Source organism: Falco punctatus, assembly GCF_963210335.1.
Source record: "Falco punctatus genome assembly, chromosome: 15".
In the NCBI taxonomy this organism is placed as follows: Eukaryota; Metazoa; Chordata; class Aves; order Falconiformes; family Falconidae; genus Falco; species Falco punctatus.
In genome coordinates, this window is record NC_137595.1 from 22,472,499 (window position 1) to 22,496,470 (window position 23,972).

Genomic DNA, 23,972 nt, shown 5'->3' on the forward strand with positions numbered 1-23,972 from the left:
GTAGCCCCAATTCCTTCTTCCAAAGAGTCAATAAGCTGAGTGTCTCTGTCATATCCTTCAGTGGCTTCATAGAATCATTTAGGTTGGAAAAAACCTTTAAGAACATCAAGTCCAACTGTATTTATGTAGCTATGTAACGTTTAACTTCATAGCAGTATAACTCAGTTAAAAAACATAAAGGAAAAACACTGTGATATCTTAATTGTAGATCCGGTATAGATGTGGATCTCCCAAAGGCATTTCAGGGTAATGATCAGCCCAGAGCTGAGGCTGTTCCCTGTGTGTCACCTCATTGCATGAGCGTGTCCATCTAAAGACCTGGGATACCTTGGCGGGAGGAGATCTCGCAGGGTTCCCTGCACTGTGCACAGAGAGCTTGTGGGACCCACAGCTGCAAACGCTCGTTCATGCCACACGGGAGAGAAGCAATCGTGTCCCTCTGGTGACTCCAGTGCCAGCAGCGTGAGGGCTTGAAAATCACCAGCCCTCGTGCAGGGACACACACCTCCGGCCTCCTGGACGGAGCCCCAGCCATCAAGCTGCTGGGGATCAGCAAACAGTTTTCCCATGGGGGGGTGTGAACTGAGGAAAGTAATTTCCTAACTGCCTCCTGCAAGATTGATGTGCTCTTTCCCTGGCACAGGAGTGGCTGTCGTAGGTCAGCCCAGAGGCCTGTCTAGCCCAGATCCTGTCTCCAGCAGTGACCCAAGGAAGTATACAAGAATATGAGATGTTAGGGACATCCTTCTGTGCTCGCACCTTCCAGCTCTCTGGCAAGCTGCAGATTAGGGATTTTCTGAGCCAGAACCTGCATCCATGTACTTGTGGTTAACAGCTCGCGCTGAATTTTTTACCTTCTGCTGGTTGTGGTGGGAGCCAGACGAAGGCTGTAAGCAGACCAGTGCTCTGAGACAGACCCCTCTGCTCTTGTCAGAACTGGTCAGAGCAAGAGTCTCGTCCTGCAGGATGCACTACCACAGCAAAGCTCGCCTGTTTGCGGCAGGATTTTGGCCTGCGTGGAAAGGCAGGAACACATCTGTGGTGCAAAAATCCCCCCCAACAACCTGTGCTGAATAAACACCGGGTGGCTCGATAGTGTGTACGTGCAGAGACAGAGGAAGGCTTCTTCTAATACTTCACAGTGAGGTTCAGCTAGAGGTGAAACCAGTCGGGACTGATGGCAGGGGCAGCAGGTCTTACTGACGTGGTCTGCCTGAGGAAGCGACAGGAGGCATGCCAAATTCACACCGGTAACCGGATGAACAGGGGAGACCTGTTTGCAAAGCCCCAATCCGGGTTTCCAGGTGGTGGGCTCAGCACTTTTTCCTCTGCGTGCTCATGGGGAAAGGAAGCCCAGCCATGCCCTGCTCTGGCTTCTTTTCTGCTGCTCCTTCTAGCTTTGGGAACTGCTCTGGGTGCTCAGCTGGCTGCGCTTCCATGGCCAGCAAGGGGGCAGTCCTTGGGCTCATCCATACTTCTCTCTCTTCTGAGTGTAAGGGACCTCCAAGGCTTCAGAGCATCAGAAGCAAAATTGAGCTGGGTCACCAGCCCTCACCCCTCCTGCCGCGGGGAGGGGCAAGGCAGCAGGCTGCTCCTGCACCTCTGAGTAGGACAGGACGGAGAGCTGACCTCCTGCAAGAAGCTTCTTTAGGCCATGTGGGAACACCGGAATGAAAAATACGACTATGTTGCTTATGCAGGTCATAAAAATTCAAATTCATATTTTAATGTACTTGTCAAAACACAATGCAGCAGGGCCATAAAGGCAGCATGAGAAGCTTTTCGAAACTATCTAACTGAAATGAGGAACTTGCAGTGATTAATTTTAAGACGCCTGTTATTGAAACTTCTGCCAAAGTCACGGTGTTTCTGTAAGAGCCTTTCTTTGATTAAACCTCTTGTTGCTGACCTTCTGAAAATACTGCCCACTGGCTTTATTCTGGATCCTGAAAGCCAGGCTCTGGCTCCACAGCGTACCTGGCATTTCCCACTTCCCGGAATGTTTCTACCACTTCTGCTGGGGCTGAAACGATTACAAAATACATCTTTCCTCCAGCCCTGTGGTAGTAGTATCACTTACGTCTTGTCTGGAATCCAGAAAAGACAAATAGCAGCAAAAAGCTAGCAGCTAACAGTGGTGAATTTAATGCTTTCATCCTGCCTTGAAGACATGGTTGAGGAAGGGGGGATTTGAAAGTCTGTGCCTGAATCTTTCCCCCTCCCTCCCAATTCCCAGCACCCATGCTCATGGGTGTCAGGATTGCGTGGCAAAAGATGGTGTGTTGTAAAGGTCTGTCTGTCCTGGAGGACAAATGCCCTTGAGTTACTGCTGAAACAAAACGGGCGTAGCCAGGCTTATTTGCATAGGTGCCTGGAGTGCTTTTCAGGCCTGCTCTGTCCCTAACTTTGAATATAAATATTCTGGATTTGTTCGAGCATGGGCCCCTTTCTCACAGGGAAATTGTCTTTTCTGGTTTTGCAGGATGCTCAAAAGTTTATACCAAGAGCTCCCACCTGAAGGCACATCAGAGGACTCACACAGGTAAGAACGAGCACCACATCATCGGGGAAACTGCCAGCCTACATGTCTTATACTGTGCCTGTTAACAGGGGTGATAACATAGCTGATTAACTTAATCTAGGGTGGTTATTGGGGTAAGGAGCGTGGTTAAGTCTACTGATGTTAATGTTAAAAAAAGTCCAATGGCTGCACTGGTTTATAGCGAGTGTACACTGCTGCGTGCACTTGCTTGCCTTCTGGAGGGGTGGTCTAAAATTTAGGAGAACTCTTGGAGGCTCTCGAGTCTATGTATTGGGAGGAGGTGTCCTCAGAACCTCTATTACTCTGAGCTCTTCCTTTGAGATCTCTCAAATCCTAGCCAGGTCTGTTCCTGCTTAGCCTACAGAAAGATTCCATCAAGGCACGTGGTGCATACATATGACCTCTGAGGAGACAAAGGCTGTCTCTTTTGCGTCAAGGGCTGCTGTGGTTCCCAGGGAGAGGAAGGAACCCCTGGCTTCTCCTTGTGTACCAGCCACGTACACCACTCGCACCTAGTGGTTGTCCCCTTGGCAGCTGCCAGTGGTGTATCGCTGGGGCTGCCGAATACACCAGTACAGGTACAGGACTCTGAATACACGTAACAGGAGGGCTCTGAATACATGTACAGAAGGGCTGTGCCCTCATCCCTGAGGGCGAAGGTGCCATGGGCTGCCCTTGCTGGTGTAAACAGGGTCACTAGCACAGGGGAGCTCCCACCACTCTCACCACAGCCAGCTTCCCTGGGGTAAACCTAGCTCAGTGGCACTCGTGCATTCAAGCACGGGTCTTCTCATTAAGGCATTTATTATACCTGAAACTTTATCAGATCCCCAGGTAGTCCAGGAACCATCAGTGCCCTCATAAATCTCTTTTATAGAAGGGCTGATCTTTACTGAAAGCAATTAAGCTGGCCCAGAGTTCACTTTTCTTTTTTATTAACAACGAACAAAACCCATCCTGAGGCTGGGAATCAGTTCTTGCACTTGGCTCTGTTCCGTTTTCATCTTATCAGTCCTTCGAACAAGCCAGCAAAGAATTTTTCTTTGTGCATGAGGTACAATATTTTTTTGGCAGGGCCTGGGTAGGAGCAGGCTGGAGGGCGACACGGAAGGGGTGGAAGAGAGGAACAGGAAGGACATTGTCCCAGCTCTGAGAGCTGGTGGTGATAAGCATTTGTCACAACAGCAATTTGTATTCAGGGCTATGGCAGGGCTCTCGCTTTAAAATTGAATATCTCTTTTCTCCTGTTCGGAGCACAGGGCTTAGCTCTGTGCCTGGGGACGTGACCCATCTGAGACAGGCAACGTCCTTTCAAGTCATGATATGAAGATGTATGCAGGCAAACTTGGGCAGTTTTTGAACCCAATAAAATGCAGTCATTTTTCTAGGTTTCCCAGTAATTGGGCTGGAAATCCAAGTGTGTTTGCCTCCTTCCACTTCACTTGCTATAAGAGGGGAGGGCAGAGCGGTGAAGGAGGACGTGACCCGAGTAGGCAAGAAAACTGGTAGCGTTGTGGGGCGGGTAAAAAGAAGGAAACCCAAAATGGAGAGCCATACACAGGCAGGCTTGGGGTGTCTGTGTCCAGTTTTTGAAGCTTTGCATTTTGCTTTTGAGGCCTCGACCTCGCTGAGCACAGCACCGGAGCTGGAACAGCAGGGCCATCCCAACTCCTGCCAGCTGAGTAAGGTCGATGCTGCTTCAGCCCCATCACTTGAAGGGTTAATAATGCCCTTTCTCTCGATTCCTCGCCTGATGGCAGCTGGGCTGAGAAGTACATGATCTCCAAGATCTTTTCTTGTGGTTTGCCCGTTGCTATGGGCTGGGCTGTATTCATCTCCTGGAGACACCATTCATTTCCTGGGTGCCATTGTGAGATTAAATATATAACCCGGTGGCTGCTCACCCGCCTCCCGGGGGTGGGAATGCCAGTTTGGGTCCTTTGTTTGAGCTTGCCCTGCCGTGCTGTCCTGGGAGATGGAGCCAGCTCGTGGGACAATGGAAAGCATTTTGTTTCTATCCTGGAGATCAACCTGTTATTGTTTGAAACTAAAGGGCCTTGGTAGGGTTGACCCAGCCAGGTGACCTGGCTGGGACAATGTCTGTGGCTGCACAGTGCAAATCCCGTCTTTGTCTTAGCATGCTAACACAAACCCCGAGATCCCCAGCATGCTGTAAAACATCCAGTGTGCTGCTCATAAATTGACTTTAAGTTCCCCATTTACCTGAGCCATAAAAAACCACATCTCTCCCCTTCCTGTGGTGCAGAGCCCAGGGTTTTTTTGAGGAGCTGGAGATGATCTTGGTGCCCTGGCTCCTCCAGGGTCATGTGTCTGTGCTTTCATATTTTGTCTGGTGCCTGCAAGACACTGTAGGTGTTTCTGTGGCTGAATATTTTCATTTTCCTGGCCAAATGCACCGCCTGCCTAGCACACAGGCTGCAGGGAGGAACAGCCGTTCACTGGGAAACGTGTCAGAGCACGACATACATGCCTGTGCACGCATGCTGCATGTGTACGTGCATTCATGCCGTGATGGTGTGCTCAGCAATTGGCCGATGAAATGGTAAATATTTGAGGTCGGGAAAGTCAGCACATTCCCTGAACTCTGCCTGCTTGTTCAGGCTGTTAAGAGTGAGGGCTAATATTTGAGAGCACCACACCCAGGCACGGAGAGGGCTGCAGCCAGGGTTCAGCCCCACAACCTGGGCACACAGGCAGTTGGAAGAAGGCACGGGCTTTTCCAGCCCAATTCCCAGCTGGCCAAGAAGTTGCACAATTTAATTGATTTCAGTTCGGGAATAGGTGTGTATGGATGGGAGGGAGGAGAGGGCAGAGGCATGATGTCACCTAAATGTCCTGTAGAAAACAGTGTTTTGTGTGAGCTGCTGCAGGGCTGAACTTTGAGGCAGAGAGGGTTAGAAGGTGCTTTCAAAGATGCGAGGTTTTGAGGAAAATCTATATGGCGCAACCCCCTTTCTTCCTCCTGATGCTCCCCACACCTGTATGAGCAGCAACACTTTCCTTTGTTTTTTTAATATATTTTATATATATATAAATAAATATAATTCTTAGCTTTTTGGGTTTTTTTTTATAGATTTTTTTTTAGCCAGAAATGCTCCAAAATCCAACAGGAACTTGAACAGTACTAGGAACCAAGCCTAGAAAGCAAAGCGGGGGTGGGGGAGGGGCACACGGACAAGCCCTGGTTTACTGCAGCTCTGTGACTGATGATGGTCCCGTGGTGGCTATGGGCTGTGCTCAGCAAGCACACCCTGGGAGCGGGAAGCATCAGCGTGGCCACCAGCCCTGTTCAGGGCAGGGCAGCCCTGGGTGTCCCCCCGGGTCCTGCTGGAGGACGGGGTGTCTGGGAGGCAGGGCAGGCGCGTGTCCGTGTAGGCTGTGGCGTGGCGGGGCTGTGCTGTGCCCGTGACCTGTGGCTCTTCCTCCGCAGGTGAGAAGCCCTACAAGTGCACCTGGGAAGGCTGCGACTGGCGCTTTGCCCGCTCCGACGAGCTGACCCGGCACTACCGGAAGCACACGGGTGCCAAACCCTTCAAGTGCCTAGCCTGCGGCCGCTGCTTCTCCCGCTCCGACCATCTGGCTCTCCACATGAAGCGGCACCAGAACTAAGAGCCGCCTACGTTTGCCACTTCTCCAAGAGCAGCTGAAACTCTTTTCCTTTTCCAACGGGCCTCTCCTCTTCTCGTACATAGGAACAAACCCATGCTGTGATCAACCGGCAGGGGTGGCGAAGCAAGCCCCCTCTGCAAGCCCTGTCCCCAGCTGTTTCTGGTTTTAAAAGAAATCTCATTAAAAAAGAGTTATAATTACAGACTGATCTCATGACGAGGCTCCCGGCGGCACTGGAGCGATGGACCTTGGATTCCAAAGGGCTTTCTTCCAGCAAACCTGCTATTTATTTGTCACTCAGGAGCAACTGTCCTTCGTATCTCAAGCTCTTCGGGATTTTTTCTACCCCTTTTCAGGGCGGTCTCTTCGGTGAGCCTGAGGAGGGCTGTGATGGGTTGGTAGCCTGGCTGTGTGTGAGAGGTCCCACTTCAAACTGTCAGTGCAAGCCTCTTGGACTGCCCCACGGCATGGCCGTGATGTGGCACCTTGCCCCACAGCGTGGCTGTGGCACCTCTGACATGTGGGAACAGCACATGCCTGGGGCTGTTTGGGTTGACAATCCCAGTCTCCATGGGGGCATAGAAGAAAGAGCCTTTGACGTACTCACCTGACAAGCCTCCGAGCAAGGGACAGCACAAAAGCAGATGACAAAAGCCATCATCTGTGTCCTGTTGAGCCCAACTGTGGCTTTCTGGCAGCCAGCTCGCTCGGAGCTGCAAATATCTGCCCTGCTTGGCCAGGTTTTTTGGTTGTGTCCTTAGCATTTCTGCTTCCTAGATGAATTTTGACTTCAGACGTCTCTGGGTGAACCAGCATCAGTCTTAAAACCACCCAGGGGACTGCAAAAAAGCTGCTGGTAAAGCTCTGGTTTGCCATAATATGCTGTGCCTTTCTCAAAAAGCACTGGGCAGGCTCTGCTCAAGCCTTGAACATGCACACAAGGAATCAGCCATCAGCAATCACACCAGCCCTTTGCTGTTGCCATTTCATCACGTTCAGGCAGAAAAGAAAAAAGCATCTTTGAAACAAATTCCAATAAATCCTGCTGTTCAGATTGTACTCATGTTACCTACCTCACAGGTTCACCACCTTGGGCTCCGTAAGGCACTTTCCCTCTTCTTCTGTGGGGTGCCGTGACGCGTGAGGCACATCAGCCATTCTTCAAAGGCTACCGGGGGTTAAACTTAGGCAGAACAAGAACCAGGCCATGCCAGTTTAAACAGCAGCCGTGCAGGTAATAAATAAATCAGGAACAAATAATGGGCCCAGTGCCTTCAACAGAATATTGATTTCCTCTACGTCGTCATCCTCTTTTATTCTTGAACAAATTTAAGTAATGCGCAGACTGACGTGTGTCTGCAGCAAGAAACGAAAGGCCACGCTGAACCAGGGCACCTTGAGGTGGTGGAAATTTGACGGCCACCCCTCCCTGCTATTACCAAACTGCGCATTAGCTGAAAACTGCAGCTGGGTTCCTCGTTGTCCTTTTCCTTGGATAAATAAAAATGGTCACACCTGCAGCACACGTGGGCAGGAGAGGAGGGCAGGAAGGGGGTTGGGGGGGCACATGGTGTGGCGTAGGCTTTGGAATGGATAACGTGCCTGGGGCTGGTGGTACAGTGCTGCAGTGAACCCTTTGTGTGGCTTTTTGGCAAGAAGCCTCCTCCTCTCTGCATGCCACCAGGGAGGGTGGGAATGGAAGGGTGAAATTGGGCCGCTGAACTGCTGGGAGCTGGCTTGGGTGGCTTTCCCCAATGGTGTATGGGAAGGGCTTTCCAGACCTCAGCACTAGGGCCTTGGCCTGGCTGGAGGGTTTGATGATGGCACCCTCCTGACACCATGTTGAAGTGAGGATTGGAGAGTCTGGCTTACAAATCAGCTTTTTCTGACCATGTGCATGTGCTCCACGCCTGTTTTCCAGCTCTTTCATTGCCTGTCATCACAGCTCGCTGGGGATCGGCAGGTGCTGGAGCAAATGGGCTTGTTTGCCATCTGCCTTGATGACTGTGGGGTCTGGCTCCTCTTCAGGGCACAGAGCAGGACCTTGCCAATGCCACCACTGTGACCTGGGCTCCTTCTTTTTCCCACCTCACCTTGGAGGTTGGTTGAGCCATATGAGTGAGAAGGGTGTGCAGTGCCATCTCCCCCTGGAAATATGGGAGGGTATGAGTAGTGCACGGCCTGAAGCAGTTTGACTTCTTGCTTCTACTTAGAGATGGGTCTGGAGAGCCTCAGGGAAGGGCTCTGATTATGGAAAATCCCCCTGGAGAACGGCGGTGGTGCAGGGTGTAGGAGCGTGCGTGTCTGCCGGCGCGGGCGGGTTGAGCTCACGTCAAAGGAATTTCAGAATAGTGTGGAGATGCTTCAGCCAGTCTCCGCCAGTGTCTCCAGGAAGCTCAGGCTGGCTTGGTGGGGCTGGTGGGGACCCAACACAGCCATGCTGGGACCTGCTGGGCTCCACCCCGCTCCACTGGCAGCCCTTCAGCTCCTCTGCGGGGTGGCCCCTGGCACGGCGAGCCTGTGGCACCACCGTCCCCAAGCCCCCTGGGACCCAGTAGCCCCCAATGGCTGTGACTGCACCCGCCGTGTGGGAAGATGGTTTTTTTTGGGGGTGTCTGTTGTGGTTGAACCTCCTAAATGTGTGAGCCAAGCTACAGGCCAGAGGGTTGACTCAGCCACTGTGTGGGCCATCAAGCTGGTCATGGGGTTAGCCCTCCCCCAGGGCGCTCTTAGAGGGCTCTCATGACCTCCCCTTCATTTTTGTGGAGAAGGAAACCTCCCTTGTTGCCCCCCCGCCCCCCACCCCCCAGTTCTCCCTCCCCTGCTGTGCCGATGGGGCCCAAATCCTGTTTGCTGAAAAAAGTACAAAGCCAAAACAACCAACAGGCAGCTTTAAATCTTAGGAGAATTTTAAATAATTTTCCTGATGATTTTTTTTTTCACTACAGATCTGCTCATCCTCACATAGACTACGTGTGTGTGTGTATATGTGTGTATATATATATATATATATTATTTTTTTTCATTTGATGGGGGGGCTGAGGAGGAAGTGTCTTAACAAAAAAAACACTCCAATCCAGTACTGCTTCCCAAGCAGCACCACTGGTCTGTATGCAAAATGCTGACATGCAAATGTTTTACTAGTGCAAAGGCAACACTTTAAAAAAAAAAAAAAAGACTGAAGGAAAACCACAACAAGCCTTGGCTTTTGTTTCTCAGTTTTTGTGTGTACAGAAGTGCCTTGCATTTCACTGCAGCTCTCAGTGGCCGAGGGCAGCTATTCCCCAGGAGACAGGGAGTGATGCTGGTGGAGCAAAGCCCCTCTTTGCTACAGGAGGGATGGCTTGGAGCTGAGCGACATAGCTGGGCTGTGTGAACCCCAGCCGAATGAAGGTCCCTCCACCCCCAGTCCCCTGGGACACTTAGGTGACAGAGACATTGGACAAGGATTGCAAACCCGGGAGCTTTTGCAAGCCTGTGCTAGGTGCAGAACAAATGCCAGTCTGCTGCACCTGTATCGTAGTGTGGGGGGGAAAAAATAAATTGCTGTAAATAGGAAAAGAGCACTGTATCGCTTCGCGGGTCTGCGTGGATTGAAAGTGATTGTTTACTGTCCGAGATGAACACAATGTGAAAAAAAATTGGGACCTGGAAAACTTGGGTGGAAGATTTATTTTTCCAGTGATGCTTTTGTTTGTTACATAAACCCCCCCCCTGCCCCCGAACCTCCCCTACAACTATTAATCCATCTCATATTTTGTAATAAAATTTTATCACATGGAGATGTGGCCTTTCGTCTGTTCCCTCCCATTGTAAATGCTCTTTTTGCCTTTACCCACTGCTACCTGTGCGTGTGTTGATTTTACAGGCTTAAGAAAGGGGAAAAAAAAGCTTTTTTATTAGGTTGGATTAGGAAAATGGGTATCTGAGCAAGGATCTGTACATGGCATAAGCCTGGAGTGCCAGGCAATGCTATTAGTGTTGTTTCATGGCCTAAGCTGGTGCTTTGGAGGACCGGCGAGCCCGTTCTCAAACCCACGGTGCAATGCCGTGCAGAGAAAAAGGAGGGGCAGGACACGTCTGGGTTTTAATCCTCTCTGCCTTTACTATGTGCTCCCATTTTTTGCCCTGTGAGGGGAGAAGGGGGCACTGGTGGTGGGAGCCTCATCCCTCCCCGGGCCAGGCAGAGGGGAAGCGAAGTGGGGGACAGGAGGGAATGCTGGGCTGGGGACACAGCGCGCAGGATCCCTGCTGGGTGCCCTAGTGTGTACGGACACACATTTGTACGTAGGCAAACAGGCAGCAGGGGTTCAGTGAGGGCTGTTGAGCTCAAGCCTTTTGCATGCACACGCCTGCCCGCACATACGCAAACACCTACCAACACCCCCATCCCCCCCTCTCTATACAGACTGAACTGAACAGCTCTTTGTAAGCTGTTCCTGGCAGGATCCCACCTGCTTTCTCCAGCATCTTCTTGGTGACCACTTCCCGCAGTCCCCTCCTGGCCTGGTTATGCCTGCAGGATTGTGAGTTTTACTCCATGTTAAAATCAACAACTCCCTATTGTTTTCCAAAGGTTTTGCATTTCAGCTACATTTTTCATAAAGAAAATCCTCTTTCCCTACTGATTAGGTTCTCTTAGGTCGAACTGCATTGTGATGCTGAGGCAAGTTGTTTTACATCCTTCTCCTGTGGCTTTTAGACCTGCTAGCAGTCCCCAGGCACCGCACTGGTTTACTCTCCAAGTCTTTCTCCTCACTTGGCTGTTTCCAGATTTCACCATCACTTCAAAAAATAACTGGGGGAACGTGACCTAATTAAGGTTAGGGGGGCAGGCAGGGCAGGACGTTGAGGACACCTTCTCTTGGGGTCACCTCCCCGCAGTCGCAGAGTTTTGCTGCAGATCGCCCGTGCAGAGCCAGAGGGAGCGCTGGGCAGTGCGGCGTGCCTGGGCAGGATGCGGCCGCAGCGCTCCATGGCGTGTTTGATGCTGGGTGCTGCAGCAAACCTGGGCATCCCATAGGCAGGGGAGGTCAGAGAAACCAGCACCAGGAACCGATCCTTCCCTGCACAGCTGGCAAAGGGGAGAAGAGACCTGTAGTTATTTGTTGAGTTCAACTCCTGAACAGCCTCAGTTTTACCTTTGCAATTTTTTCTGCTTGCAAATAATGTCAGAAGTGGAGGTGGTGGAGGAAGGGGATGCTGGCGGGGACCCCCATCCTTGTGCATGGGGATGTCAGAGCCACCTGCAGCCAGGGAGGGAGGTCTGGGACTGGAAAAGGGATGGGTACTTTGCAGAGCAAGGTGTTAGGAAGACGTGGGCTGCTGGCTGGAGCTGCTAGGGAGGTCTGCGGGCTGAGATCACCATGGACCCATCGTGGACTGACTGCTAGCTACAACATGCTTCCTTTGAGGCCATCTCCTGCCCTGCACATATTTGTGGAAACTTGTGTGTAATGTTTGGTTTCATGCTGGCCAGTATAGATGAGGCCAGGATGCTATACATCTTTGCTAAACACATTCCCATGGAACACCTGAACACCTCTTTGAACCCTCTGTTTCCACCCAGCATGTCCTTTGGCACGCTGTTGTGCTCTGGACTTTGCTCTGGCCAAGCTGTTCCTGGCGAGATCACTGAGATAGCGAATAACGGGAGAGATCTGCCATGACGTCAGGAAAGTCCAGAGAGTGGCTCTTTTATTGCATGTGAAACTAAAATGTCCTTCCTCAACAGAGCTACATCAGGGGAAACTCCAGAGAGGGCATCAGAGGAGAGCGTAGATGGGGCTGCCATGGCTGCTTCTCCTTGGTGGCACTGCTGTCATGTGGGATGGGGACATTCCTGTCCCAGAAGGGCTTCCTGTAGCCATGGGCCACAGTGCATGTGTGTGTGGAATTGGGGGGACACATAACTCAGGGGGTGGTGGGAGAGGCTCACCCTTTGGGTCACTCAAGCTAAAATGCTCCTTCAGGAAAGTCCCAGTCAGATTTCCAAACCACCTTTTTTTGGAAAACAGCCTGCTGAGCCCACCCGCTGCTGTGTGCTCACCTGTCCCCACCTCCATTGCCAAAAGTGATTTGTGCCATCCCCAGCTTTGAGGTATGGGCTGGCTGGAGCGTGGTGGTGGTGGCCATGGACTGTCACTGTTGGAGCACAGGGCTGCGTATCCCCTGGTTCCCCATCCTGACCCTTTCCCAGCCCTGGTCCTTTATCCTGGGGGTGATGATGCTCTGTTTCACCACATGGCATCACGGACCTGAGAAAGGCCTGCTCCACTCTGAAGGTCACCTGCTGACCCGGGGTGATGAGTCCATCTCAAAGTCAGGCTGGGATGTCCTGGGAGGACACAGTCCCTTTGGGTGCTGGGGAGCTGTTTTGTGTTGGGCATCCCTGAGGGGGAGATGCAAGACCCTGCTCAGGTCCCTTTGGATCAGCTCTTTCCCCAAAACACAGAGGAGAAGGCAGCAATTAAAAATAAATCTTCTTTCTCCAACCAGTGGCAAATCTGGGACACAGCTCAAAGTGGAGCCGGAAGTTCAGGCTCATCCCCCAAAGGGTCCTCAGCAGAGCAGGACCTCATCCTGCTAAAAGCCCTTCTCTCTGCAGACCTGGCCAGGGAGAGGACCCCCGTTACTCACCCCATGACTTTCACTGCCTGCTGTGTTCCCCCAGCCACCAGTACTGTCTTTGCCTTGTTTGTGCTCCGGTGATGAAGCAATGCTGCTGTAAAACCTTGGTTCGATCGCATTGACTGTTCCTGCGCAGTTATGGGGCTGTTAAAGGTGCAGGAATGCCAAGATCGCAGCTGGTCAAGGACAGGGAGAGAAGGAGGAGGCAGAGGGGGGATAAAAAACAGAGGTGAAATCCTGGAGGGGGTCCTGCCACATGGTCTCGTGTGGCATGGCCAGGAGGTGAAGGCACCAACTGGAGAGGAGCCGAGGGTCCTCTTGTTTTTTTTAGCTTGGCATCCAGAAACAATGCTGATGCCACCATGCCGTGCCTAGCACCCAGCAAGCAAGGGGAGTTGCCGTGGCAGAGGGTCTGCTGGGCTTGGTGGAGATGCGAGGCTCGCTGGGAGAGGCTCAGTGAGGGTCTGGTCTCCCTCTGTCCTCCAGAGTGATTTTGGAGGGGAAAGCTGGAAGGTCCCACTGCTACGGGATAGCCAAGTGCCTGCACAGCAGCACCCTATGCCCAAGGTCGGGTGGGACGGGATGGGAGAAAACTTAACTCAGCTTCCCCTGGGATCTGGAGGAGATGCCGTAGATGCCCACCTTGTGTCCCCAGCCTGGCCAAGCGGCGCTGGCCTTGCAGCGAGCCCAGCGCCGGCTGCCCGTGGGCGCCTGCTGGCCACGGCAATGACTTTCAGGATGGGTTTATTTTTGAACTTTATTGTCCCTTCCCCTGCAAGTGACTAACCCATGCATCTCCCCCGCGGCAGATAGCTGTCTCCCCAAGGTTATTCTGTTTGATGTTTTCATGGCCCGGGCTGTAAAGTTATCCATTGACTTGGGGAAAACACAATTAGGAGAGAAAGAGCTGCCAGGCGGGTTATTCAGGTATCTCTGCAACTCAGCAGAGGATCGTGGTGTGGGCCAGAGATGTGGCTGCCGATGGGCATGGCAAAGCCTCCGATGGCACCCAGGGCTGGGATGGTGCCTGGCAGCTGGGAGACAAGGGAACCAGCTCCCGAGGTGCTGCCATCTTCCCTCGCTCCGATCGCCTGGAGAACACAAAGGCTGGGAAGGGAGTGCCAAAGGCAGGCTGGATTTTGGGGAGGGTGATGGAGAGGTGAGTGTGCCGGTGGCTGCGCCCACCGCTGTGGGAATGGCCATGCTTGCCGTGACAGGAGCCCCGAGTGCTGCCCTTCAAACCCAGACCTTATCTGCTTTATCCTGAGGGCTATCAACCCCTCGAGTGTCCCCATGGTGCCCTATCATGCAGCCGAAGCCAGCACTGAGCCATTAAAGTTAACTATTACCCAAAGTGAGTGTTTATTTGGGGTAATACAGGCCCCCGGGGGAAAGTGAGGGAGGGGAGGAGGAAGGCTCTTGTTTCTTTTCTACAAGATATCACTAGCCCCGCAGCGCTAAAGTGGTGCTTAAACAAGATGAATGCTTAAATAACAGATGGCAAACAGTGCTGCAGGGAGGTGGGATGGGAGAGCCCTGACCACGATGGCTGCTGAGCTGCAGCCAAGCGGCTGGGACACCTTAGTGTCCCCCCAGCACATGGGGAGCCCTGTACAGGGGGTTTGTCTTGTACTGGTGGGAGGGCAGGTCCCTAGAAGCTCTCCCCTCTCTCTTTGTCATTGGGCAACTTTGGGGAGAAATCTTCCCTTTCCAGACATTTTCTCCTTTGACGCACACACCCACGCTGTATCTCCAACCACATGTTATCTCCACCTGGATGGCTGCACGTCCCACTCCCTACGCCCAACATCCATGCAGGTATCAGGTAGAAGAAGGAGCCAGGGTAGGGAATATCCACATCCAGACCTTTCCCTGGGTCACAGAGGGGCATCACCCATCTTCAGCTCTGAAGCTGAATATCCCCAAAGCAGAGGGATCCCCAGTCCCAACTCTGCCCCAGACCAGTCACTGCTTTTTCTCCATAAATCCTTTTTCTCCACTCCCAAGACCATTTCTTTCTCTCCCTTCTCCCCAGAGTAGACCCCATGCAAGTCACTGCTGTAAGGCAGGGGAACCTGCTAGCTGAGATGAGAAAGGGACCCTTCTCACAGCCACTACGGTCACTTGGTTTGGGATAAAAATGATCCCAGGTCCCCCTGCTGAAATTCGAGTAGCACACAGACATGCTGCGGTCTCAGTGTCGTTGCTGTGGCAGTGGCTGTACGGACTGGTGGGGATGTTGTGAGGAGACAGGGCAGTCTGCACAGCCTGAGCCCCGGGGCGAGGTTTGGAGGAGGATCCCAATGGGGAACCCACAGGCAGCTCTGGGAGGACCTTGGGAAAACCATGGAGAGCAGAAGAGAAAGGAAAGTGTCCAAGGTCTTCAGGAAGGATGATGAAGAGTGGTGATGGGATGCAGCAGGATGAAGGCAGTCTGTGAAAGCCTTGTAAAGGATGTGGACCTGGTGAAGCAGGTGGCTTTTGATGAGATGCAAGGCTCAGGCAGCAGGTAGGCAGCAACACCCAGGCTGCAGGGCCAGCACTGAGGCACCGGGGGACAGAGTCTGACTGGGAGAGACATGCCAGGGTGGTGGGAAGGCACTGAAGGCACTGAGCTCTGCTGGTGTGTGACCCAATGCATGGATGCACTGTCCCTGCCCATAGACCCACAGCCCCATCCAGAGCCACCATCCAGGCAAAGCCCCCCAAGACAGTGAATCTGGGGGTGCAGGAACAGTGGGGCTGCTGCCTGCAGTGATGGAGACGCATCCCTGTGGGTGCTTGGCCTGGATCATCTCCAGTGCAGGGAAGTACTGGGAGCACTGATTTCACACTGGTTTTGGCTTGCTGCGAGCAGCCAGTGCAATGGGAAGGGAGTGACTGGGAAGCCCCAGCCTTGTGGGTGGCTTTTGCAGCCCCACGAGTACATCCCTCCATCCCTAACCTCCACAGGGGCATGACTGTGTGCTCCAGGGTGGAAGAGGTGGGGAAGGGCAGAGACAGCCCTATGCTCTTCAGTGCATGGCCTGAAGATGACATGACCCAACCTGACATGACCCAAGCACCCAGCACCCATGACCGCAGCATCAGGCAGTGGGACGGATCCTTCACTGCCCTGGTCCTTCCCTCGGCTGGTGCATGGTCCCTCCTGGGCGCACGACAACAGCGGGGAGGCTTCCCACAGCACGCTGAAATTATGCCATTCCCGGGAGTAACCGAATCTGTGCAGGAGGGCTCACCTGAACCCTCTAATCCCATAATCCATCACCAAGGAGATCTGAGCATTACCTGGCACTGTGGGAAGCAGACGGCCCCTGGAGCAGGATAACTGGTTCCCAACATCCCCGCCAAGGCGGGTCACTTTTTGTCTCACCTCAAAGGCTCCTGCTGGACAGAGCAGGGCTGGGGGCAGGACCAGAGAGATGGCTGCTCTGCTCCTCCAAAGAGGAGATGCTTCAGCAAACAGCCCCATCACCCTCCTTGCAGCCCACCCCATCCTCCTGCTTCGCAACCCATTCCCATACTGATTCCCCTGGCCCAGGCATCAGCAGCGTTTAACCATCCCCGCTTACCAAAGCACCTTCCTCCAGGGTGTCTTTCTGGCCCCACAAGGGTGGGGGGTGTCCCCTGGGGCTGGCTTTGGTTTGAAGAAAATGGGGACCTTGATCTGCCAGGGTGGGAGGTCTGCTCTGCCTGAACCCCACTGTGGGTGGGTTGGGGAGAGATGTGGCTGGGTGCAATCAAACTGGGTAAGATTTTGGTGAAAAAGAAATCCCTGCTAGCAACAGGAAGATTGTGAGTTCTCTAAACCAGATGGAGAACTGCCCTGCTGAATATCAGAGCTGTTTCAAGCACCAGAAAGATGGCAAAGGGGGACACACACCCCTTTGCTGGAGATCATCAGAGGATGCAAAACATTCAGGGTGTCATTTGCTTCCCTACAGCCACGCAGAGCAGCACATTGAGCCCAGGTTCGTCCCTGAGAGTCCCTGCATAGCCCAGAGGGGACATGTGCCAGGAGAGGATGATTCAACCCCTTGCCATACCATTCGCCTTCTGAACACCCCAGGCTTTCTCCGGTGACTGCCAAGGGCTCAGGGAGAGGAGAGCAAACTGCCTGACAGTTTGTATGAGCAAGGGTTCATCCCCCTGCACAGGACCCTCCTTTTTAACTCCCCCCATCTTCTTTGACTCACCAGGGCAATAGGGCACTTCAGCCCCTGAAGCCCATCCTGGGCACCCACAGCTATGTCCACCTTCCACCAGACACCAGTTCAGCAGAGACCTTGCAACTCATTGCACTGGTGAATCAAATTTTTCCAGTGGTCACAGTAATCTCTGTCTCTCCTGGTTCCTCATTCTGTACTGGGGCCGCAGATGACCTGGGCTGATGTTTGGGGAAGGAACCTGCAAAAGAGACAAGGGCTGGGCGCGAGGGCAGGGATGCTGGCACAGCTCCGGCGTGGAGATGCGGAGTGCCTGGGCACAGCAGTGCCCAGAGCTGCCACGGAGGGGGAGGCCTAAGCAAACAGGCACTGCGGCAGAGCCAGCACGCCTCGCGGGAGGGGACACAGAGCCAAATGTGCCCTGATCACCCTGATCAAACAAACCGGCCATGGGGCTGCACATCCTCCAGCCCGTCCCGGTGAGACGGAGCCCAGGGGCTGCGGTTTCACGGTGCCGGAGGAAGGGGTGACATCCTCGCTCGATGCCTGTACATTTTGGGAGGGGGTGTCCTTTCTGGGGGTGATGCCAGCCCCTTTGCCATGACAGGTCTCTGCGCTCAGGACGCATGCGTCTGCCGGTAGTGACGGTGGGAGGACAAGCAGAGGCGATCTGTCTCCCTCCCACATCTCTGGCTGGCCCGGGGCAAGGATGAGCCAGAAGCCAGACCTTCACCCCAGCTCCTTCAGCTTCCCCAAACTCCCCCGCTTTGCCTGTGGCTCTCCCGGCTCGGGCTGCCGATGCCGTTCGTCTGTGCAGCGCTTGGGGCAGCAGAACCCTGCTCTCGGTTGGAGCTTCAGCCGTAGTCCGGGGAGCTGGGCCAGCTCAGGGGGAACTCGTGCAGTGGGGACAGCAGGGGCGATACCTGCCCGAGGAGCTCCTCTTCCTCTCCGCCCGGCTCTGAGCGAGGTGTGGAAAGTGGCAGGACGGTGGGCAATGTTTTCCAGTTGGGTCTATATGCAGCAAGAGCTCTGCAGGAGGATGCTCGGACAAGCGCCGGGGCAGCATCATCACAGAAAGCAGCGCCATGAGTTGCAGCTTCAGCAGGAAGAGCCCCAGCAAGATCAGGGACTCAGCCCCATGTTCAAAGCCCATTGCCCGGGCTCCCACAGCTGCTCCGGGTGGGAGAGCAGTCAGAAGTATAAATTGCATAAATATGCAATGCTGGAAAAGGAGGAATACAAAGTGGAAAGAGGTCCTGGCTGTGCCAGGGGCTCAAATCATGGTCAGTGCGGTCATTTAAAGCATCACCTTGGAGATGGATAGCACCAGCAGTGCCCATCCATGCTGGCAGGTTTGCTCAGGCTCCTGGCAGAGTGAAGAGCTTTATGCAGAGGGGCTGGGATCTATTCCTTCCTTGTTTCCCAGCTAGGGAAACTGGGGGCTGGAGCAGTTAGGGGGTCTGGAGGCTGCCCTGGCCTCACCCCCCCAGTGCTGCCGGGGGCTGGCAGCCAGGGAGGAGGCGGTGGCCCCAGTTGTCCTGCTGTGCCACCTAGTGGGATGCTGGCCCCGCTCCCTGAGTGGGAAAATCCCTCTAGAGCTGGGGACACCAGCACAGCCCCCTGCAATACCCCGGCAAGACTCTAATTTTACATATCCCAGGCCAGCGGCGGCAGAATAACCCCACTTATGGGGCAATTTCTACCCCACAGCCCTTTCCAGCTGGGGGAAGGGGACAGCAGGTCGGGTCCCCTCTGGCAGGGCCGGACAGGACACTGCAAGTCCAGCCCTCCCCACGCTGTGGTAGCGCTGGGTACGTGTATCCACCCAGGAGGGCCAGGAAAAAAAGGAAGAGCTGCTAGTGCCATTGCTTGGCTGCTTCCAGAAGCTGCCTGGAGAGCAACACTTAATAAGGGAACATCATTGTGCTCTCATAATTGAATCTGCTTTAAAAAAAAAAAAAAAAATGCAGACCGCTCCAAAGGTCTGCATTTGCTGCGTGCACCACCAGAAAACAGCCCATGTGCATCCCTCCACCACGGAGGACTGAAGCAGAGCTCCCGGCTCCAGCCAGACACCGGCAGCACGTGCCAGGGCAGAGTGCGCTTCCCATCCCTGTTCCCAGGGCAAACAGGCTGGGATCTGGCCAGACAGGCGAGTCTGGGGCAGAACACTGCAACGTGTGGAGGAAAACAGTAGCAGGGGACAGCTCTGGCTCAGATGGGGGGCTGCGACTCCTTGCAACCCAGTTAGAATTTCAGGTGGAGGAAGGTCTTGCTTTCCTAGAGCCAGCAGCGCTCCTGTGGAAGGAAAAGCTGATTTATTGGTTTTCTTATCTACAGCAGATAGAGTTTGGGTTTGAAGAGTCGCTTTAAAAGCGAGCAGAAAAAGTCTGTTGTGAGATCTCATCAAAGTTAGATGCTGCCACTCAAAATGCCTCATTTCAGTGAGATGCCACGAATATGGATAAACTTTCTTAGACATTAGCAACTGTGTCAAGTAACAGGCTTCTGGGCAGAAGAGCAATCTCTAGCCTCTTCCACCATGTATCAGACATTTACTGCAGAGACACAGCAAATGTCCCCAGTTCACGCACAGGAACAAGCCCTGCCTCACACTGGAAGCCTCAGAGCTGCAGAACAAAACATCCCAAAGTCGCCCATCAAACAAGAGCTTGCCACAAAGACCACACACAGCCAATGCAAGGCCAACTCTTCCTGATGCTGATGGCTTCAGGTTTTTTTGGCAAGAAGCATTTATATCCTTGCTTAGTGGCTTGCTGAGTGCTGGGAGGACCCCTCGCCTGGGCTGGGCCATGGCTGCTGTAGGGCATGCTGTAATTAACACTATCCATCACCAGCAGCGACAGGGCTCATCGGGAAGTGTGATTAGGTTGTACCAGCTATTGCATTACTCCTAAGGCAGGGGGCGTCCCATTTGAAAAATAGCTCTGTCGTTAGATCTGGGGCATTAATTGAACACGAAGCCCCATGGATAATCCTTTCAGAGCTGATTGATCTTCTTTCCAGAACTTTCACACATTTGCTGGAAGAGAACTGAAGATCTGTTTTGCTTGGAGAGGGGCTTCCAGAGACCTCCCCAGACCACCTGCACCAGCATCCCACAAGCAGCTTCAGAGCCCACCTTGATATGATGAGGGGGGTCTCAGAAATGTGTCAGCCTGGACATGCAGAGGGTGCAGCAAAGCTCTGCTGCAAGCGGGCATGTGGCACTCAAGGCTGAACCCAAAAGAGATTAACTAGGTTGATGCGCTTATGAGAGCCACCTGGGTGACTCCAGTGCCAGATCCTGAGGCATTCCCAAGCCATCGCTCGGTGCAGGACGAGCATGGGAAGCCCGGCAGGCTCTGCGTGGCTGTGGGGGCGAGCAGGGAAGCGCTGCATGGGGTCAGCAGACAGCGGGGAGTCCTCAGCAGATTGTATCTCTTGGGCTGAGGGATGTGTTTTACTTCCCTTCTAAAACAAATAGCACTTACAGTCCTGCCAAGACCAGCACCAGGAGAAAACAACAGCAGCTTGCATGAGATGTACTAATAGGGGAGGCTCTGAAGATAAGCTCACTGTCCAACGGCAGGATGGGGAAAGGACTCCATGTACATCCCATCTTTCAGATGCTTTAGTCTCCTTTGCGCATGCAAGGCTCCCGCTCCCATCCCAGTCCCACCCCACTGCTTTAAGGTCACGCCAAGGCTATAGGAGGTTTTGCAAAACATCCTGAACTTCTCTTTGAAGCTCATTTCGTGGTACTCCAGGGCTTTCCCATTTCTCCTTCAAGAAGATTCACAAGGCTCTGCCATGGAGCGAAGGGCACCACTGTGGAATGTACCCACAGGGAGAGCAGACTACAATTAATAACACTCATCAGCAAGGAACAAAACAGGGGCTGGAGAAAGAATCAATTAGGCTGCGTCTTAGCTGGATGGCATTTAGGGGAGGACACGGACAGCTTTGAAATATGGGCAAGGAGTTGCTGTCAGCAGCTGGTTACTGTTAACCCCTTCTGCAGCAAGCTGCCATGGTGGAGTGGTGATGGGCATCACCTGCAGGAACCCCCAGTCCCAGTTTGGGAAGGTCAGTTTTGGAGCTGATGTGTCCACATTCCTCTTGAATAGCTTGGAAAGAGCCAGATGATGCATTTAGGGACAAGCGATGCAAAACCCAGACTGCAACAGAAATTGAGGGAGGAAGCATCACTCTCCAGCATGATGCAGACCCCAGAGGGCCAGTCTGTACTTTCACTGCAGAACTGCTGGCCCAGGGTGGTCTTCCTGCACAGAGCATCAAGTTCCCACTTACCAACATGATCTCCGGAACCACCAGGTGCTTCAGCAGGAGGTGTTTAGCATGCAACACTGCTGTGCAGGCACAGACTCCCACACCGCCCTGGTTCCAGCTTCTGTGGTGTTTACCAGAGACCAGCTCTTGCCAAGAGCTCTACGCAGCCCAGAGCTATGCATTAAATGAACTGTTTTACTTGCAGCAGGTGACTGCCTCCAGCAGAGAAATTAGAGTTGCTCAGCAGAGCAGCCCTGCTGCTGCACTGCTAAAGAGAATCACTGTGGGAATTCAGCAAGGACTTAATGTTCAGTATCACTAGGTACAATTAAATTAGATTAACATATGCTTTGGGGGGGAAGTGAAGATCTTTAGAGTTTCTGAAGAAGGAGGAATTTCTGCAGAAGGGCAGGTTCATAGACCTGAGTTTGCAGGTACCCTTTGGTCCTCTGGCCTCAGGGACACAAACCCTGCTCACATCAAAGGGACCACCGCGGTTTGGCCATGCACACGTGGGAGCAACTCCTGGCTCTGCAGGACGGGAAAATACTGATCCCTCAAGCGCAGGGAGGTGAGCTGCATTAGCGCACGACTCCACAGTGGCAAGAAGCCTCAGCTAATGGTTTTCAATAACAGCACTGAAATATTAAAGTAATATGGTCTTTTCTTCAGAGTTTTTATTATATTGGCCAGGCTCAGAAAGACACAGTGAAAAAACAAAAATGACTGGCTGCTAGAATCCTATTAGACCCATTAATCACTATCAAACACTAATATCTGTGTACTGCCTCCCTGGTGGTATTAATTACTACAGCCATCAGGGGAGAGAGCAATCCAGCCCTTAGCCCCAGGGGGCCAGAGTGGCTGCACAGCTCACACAGCACTCAGCCCTTCCCTGGCAGGTGGTGGGACTGCTTTAAGTGCTCCCTGACTGCCAGAAAAGCTTCAGCCACCAGGCATGGCTGCTGCCATCGTCTCTCTGAACACACACTTGCTTGAGTGGGCTCTGCATTTCCCTCTCCAGTGTGAAACTCCCTTCGCCCCCCAACTCCTCTACAGCAGCTTTGTGACCCTAGCAAAGCAAAAACCAGACCTCACAAACATCAGTCTAAAATATTCTCCACTTTTGGAAGCACCACCATGGGCAGCACAACACCCCCCACTGTGGTACCTCTCCTCACCTGTGTTTGTGTCTCTGGAGACAGTTCCAGAAGCTAGAGCAGATGCTGTGTAGCTCCAGGGACCTGCTCTGCCTCCTGCAGCAAGGACAGGGTCTCCTGCAAGGAGAAGTCTCAGGCACAAAATCCTCTGGAACCCCCCAGGAGATCTGCCCGAGGATAGCTCAGCAGGGCAGGGATCTAGTCCCACCATCTCCAGGCAGGGCAGCCACAGGCACATCAGCTGGAGCCAGCCCAACAGACAAGCTCATGGTGGTGAGGCAGGTCCAAGGCTGAGCTGGGAAGTCACTCCATGGGGTCAAGACCTGGATCAGGAGTATCAGTGTCCAAGGACAGGCACAGCTGGAGGAGAACTGTAGAGCACCACCCCTGCAGCACTGCCCAGGGAAGGAGGGACAGCCCTGAGCTGAGCTTAAATGGGCTCCTGGGACCATGGGCATGGGTGGAGGCACCAGAGGGGAAAGCTGAGGGCCATTAAGGCCAATTAGTGCCTTCAGGGCCTAGGCAGTTGGCTGTGAGGTCTGACCAGGCTGCTTAAGGTTTGATCCAGTTGGGTCCTGGAAACCTCCCGGGGAACAGGTAGCATAGCCCCTTTGGGGACATGGTCTACTGCCTGACGGTCCTCACTGTGAAAAAGCCTTTTATATCCAGCGTCTCCTCCTCTTGTTTCTTTTGTGTCTGTTGTCTTTCCCTCTCCTGCCATATGTTGCAGTCATAGCCTGGCTCCATCTTCTGGAATTCTTCTCCCAGGGGCTAGAAGTCTGCTGTCAGGACCCCCAGAGCCATCTCCTCTCCAGCCGGAGCAAGGCTCAGTCCTGCAGCACCTTCACAGGGCATCTCCACGGTCCTCTGCTGAAGTTACTCCTGTTTATCAATGTCTTTCTTGGTATTGGGTGCCCAAAACGGGACAACATATTCCAGATGTGGTCAAACAAAATGGGGATAGCCTTCTTCCTCAATGTTCATACCACCCAGGCATGCTTTTTTCTGTAGAAGGGCCATTTTTGGGGCTTTCTGTCTCTCCATCCATGCATCCATCCATCCATCATTAATCCATGCATTTTTATGATGCAGACCAGAACAACACATTTTTCAGAGTGTGTCCCCACTGTGTGGTCCCACTGAAACCAGCCTGGCCAGCTGTGGATGTGCACAGAGGCTGGAGGGGGGACAATCTCAGGTTGGCAAGAAGAGGCTGAAACAACCCTTCTCCCATGAGAAATAACGCCCTAAAACTCTTCAAGGTCTTCAGTGCACTTTTAGGAAAACATGTCAGTGTTTCTATCTGAGTCTGGTTTTAAGTGTGGTAGATGTCAAAACATACAAAAAAGCCAAGTATTTCACGTAAAAAAGCCAAGTATTTCACGTGTCCTGAATGGGTTTAGACTTTGGGTTTCTTGTTTTTGTTTTTGTTTTTTTTGTGTAGAACTGTAATTAGCAACATCCCCAGCCCAGGCAGCTCTTCCCACAGTGTAGCAACAGACCCGTCCTGCTCCTGGGGGCTGGCAGAAGCCTGGGGACTTTCTATAAACC

General features: G+C 53.0%; 1 protein-coding gene across 5 annotated transcripts in view; it reads left to right on the forward strand.

Moving 5' to 3' along the window:
* LOC308053663 (Krueppel-like factor 5) overlaps positions 1-23,270 on the forward strand; it is a 50,889-nt gene extending 27,619 nt beyond the window's left edge. For all 5 annotated transcript variants that reach the window (XM_080365195.1, XM_080365196.1, XM_080365198.1 and 2 more), the window contains 2 exons: positions 2,483-2,542; positions 5,994-23,270. In XM_080365195.1, the coding sequence (XP_080221321.1) occupies positions 2,483-2,542; positions 5,994-6,172 (239 nt within the window). In that variant the 3' untranslated portion in view covers positions 6,173-23,270. The remainder of the gene's footprint in view (positions 1-2,482; positions 2,543-5,993) is intronic.
* Positions 23,271-23,972: the final 702 nt, after the last annotated feature.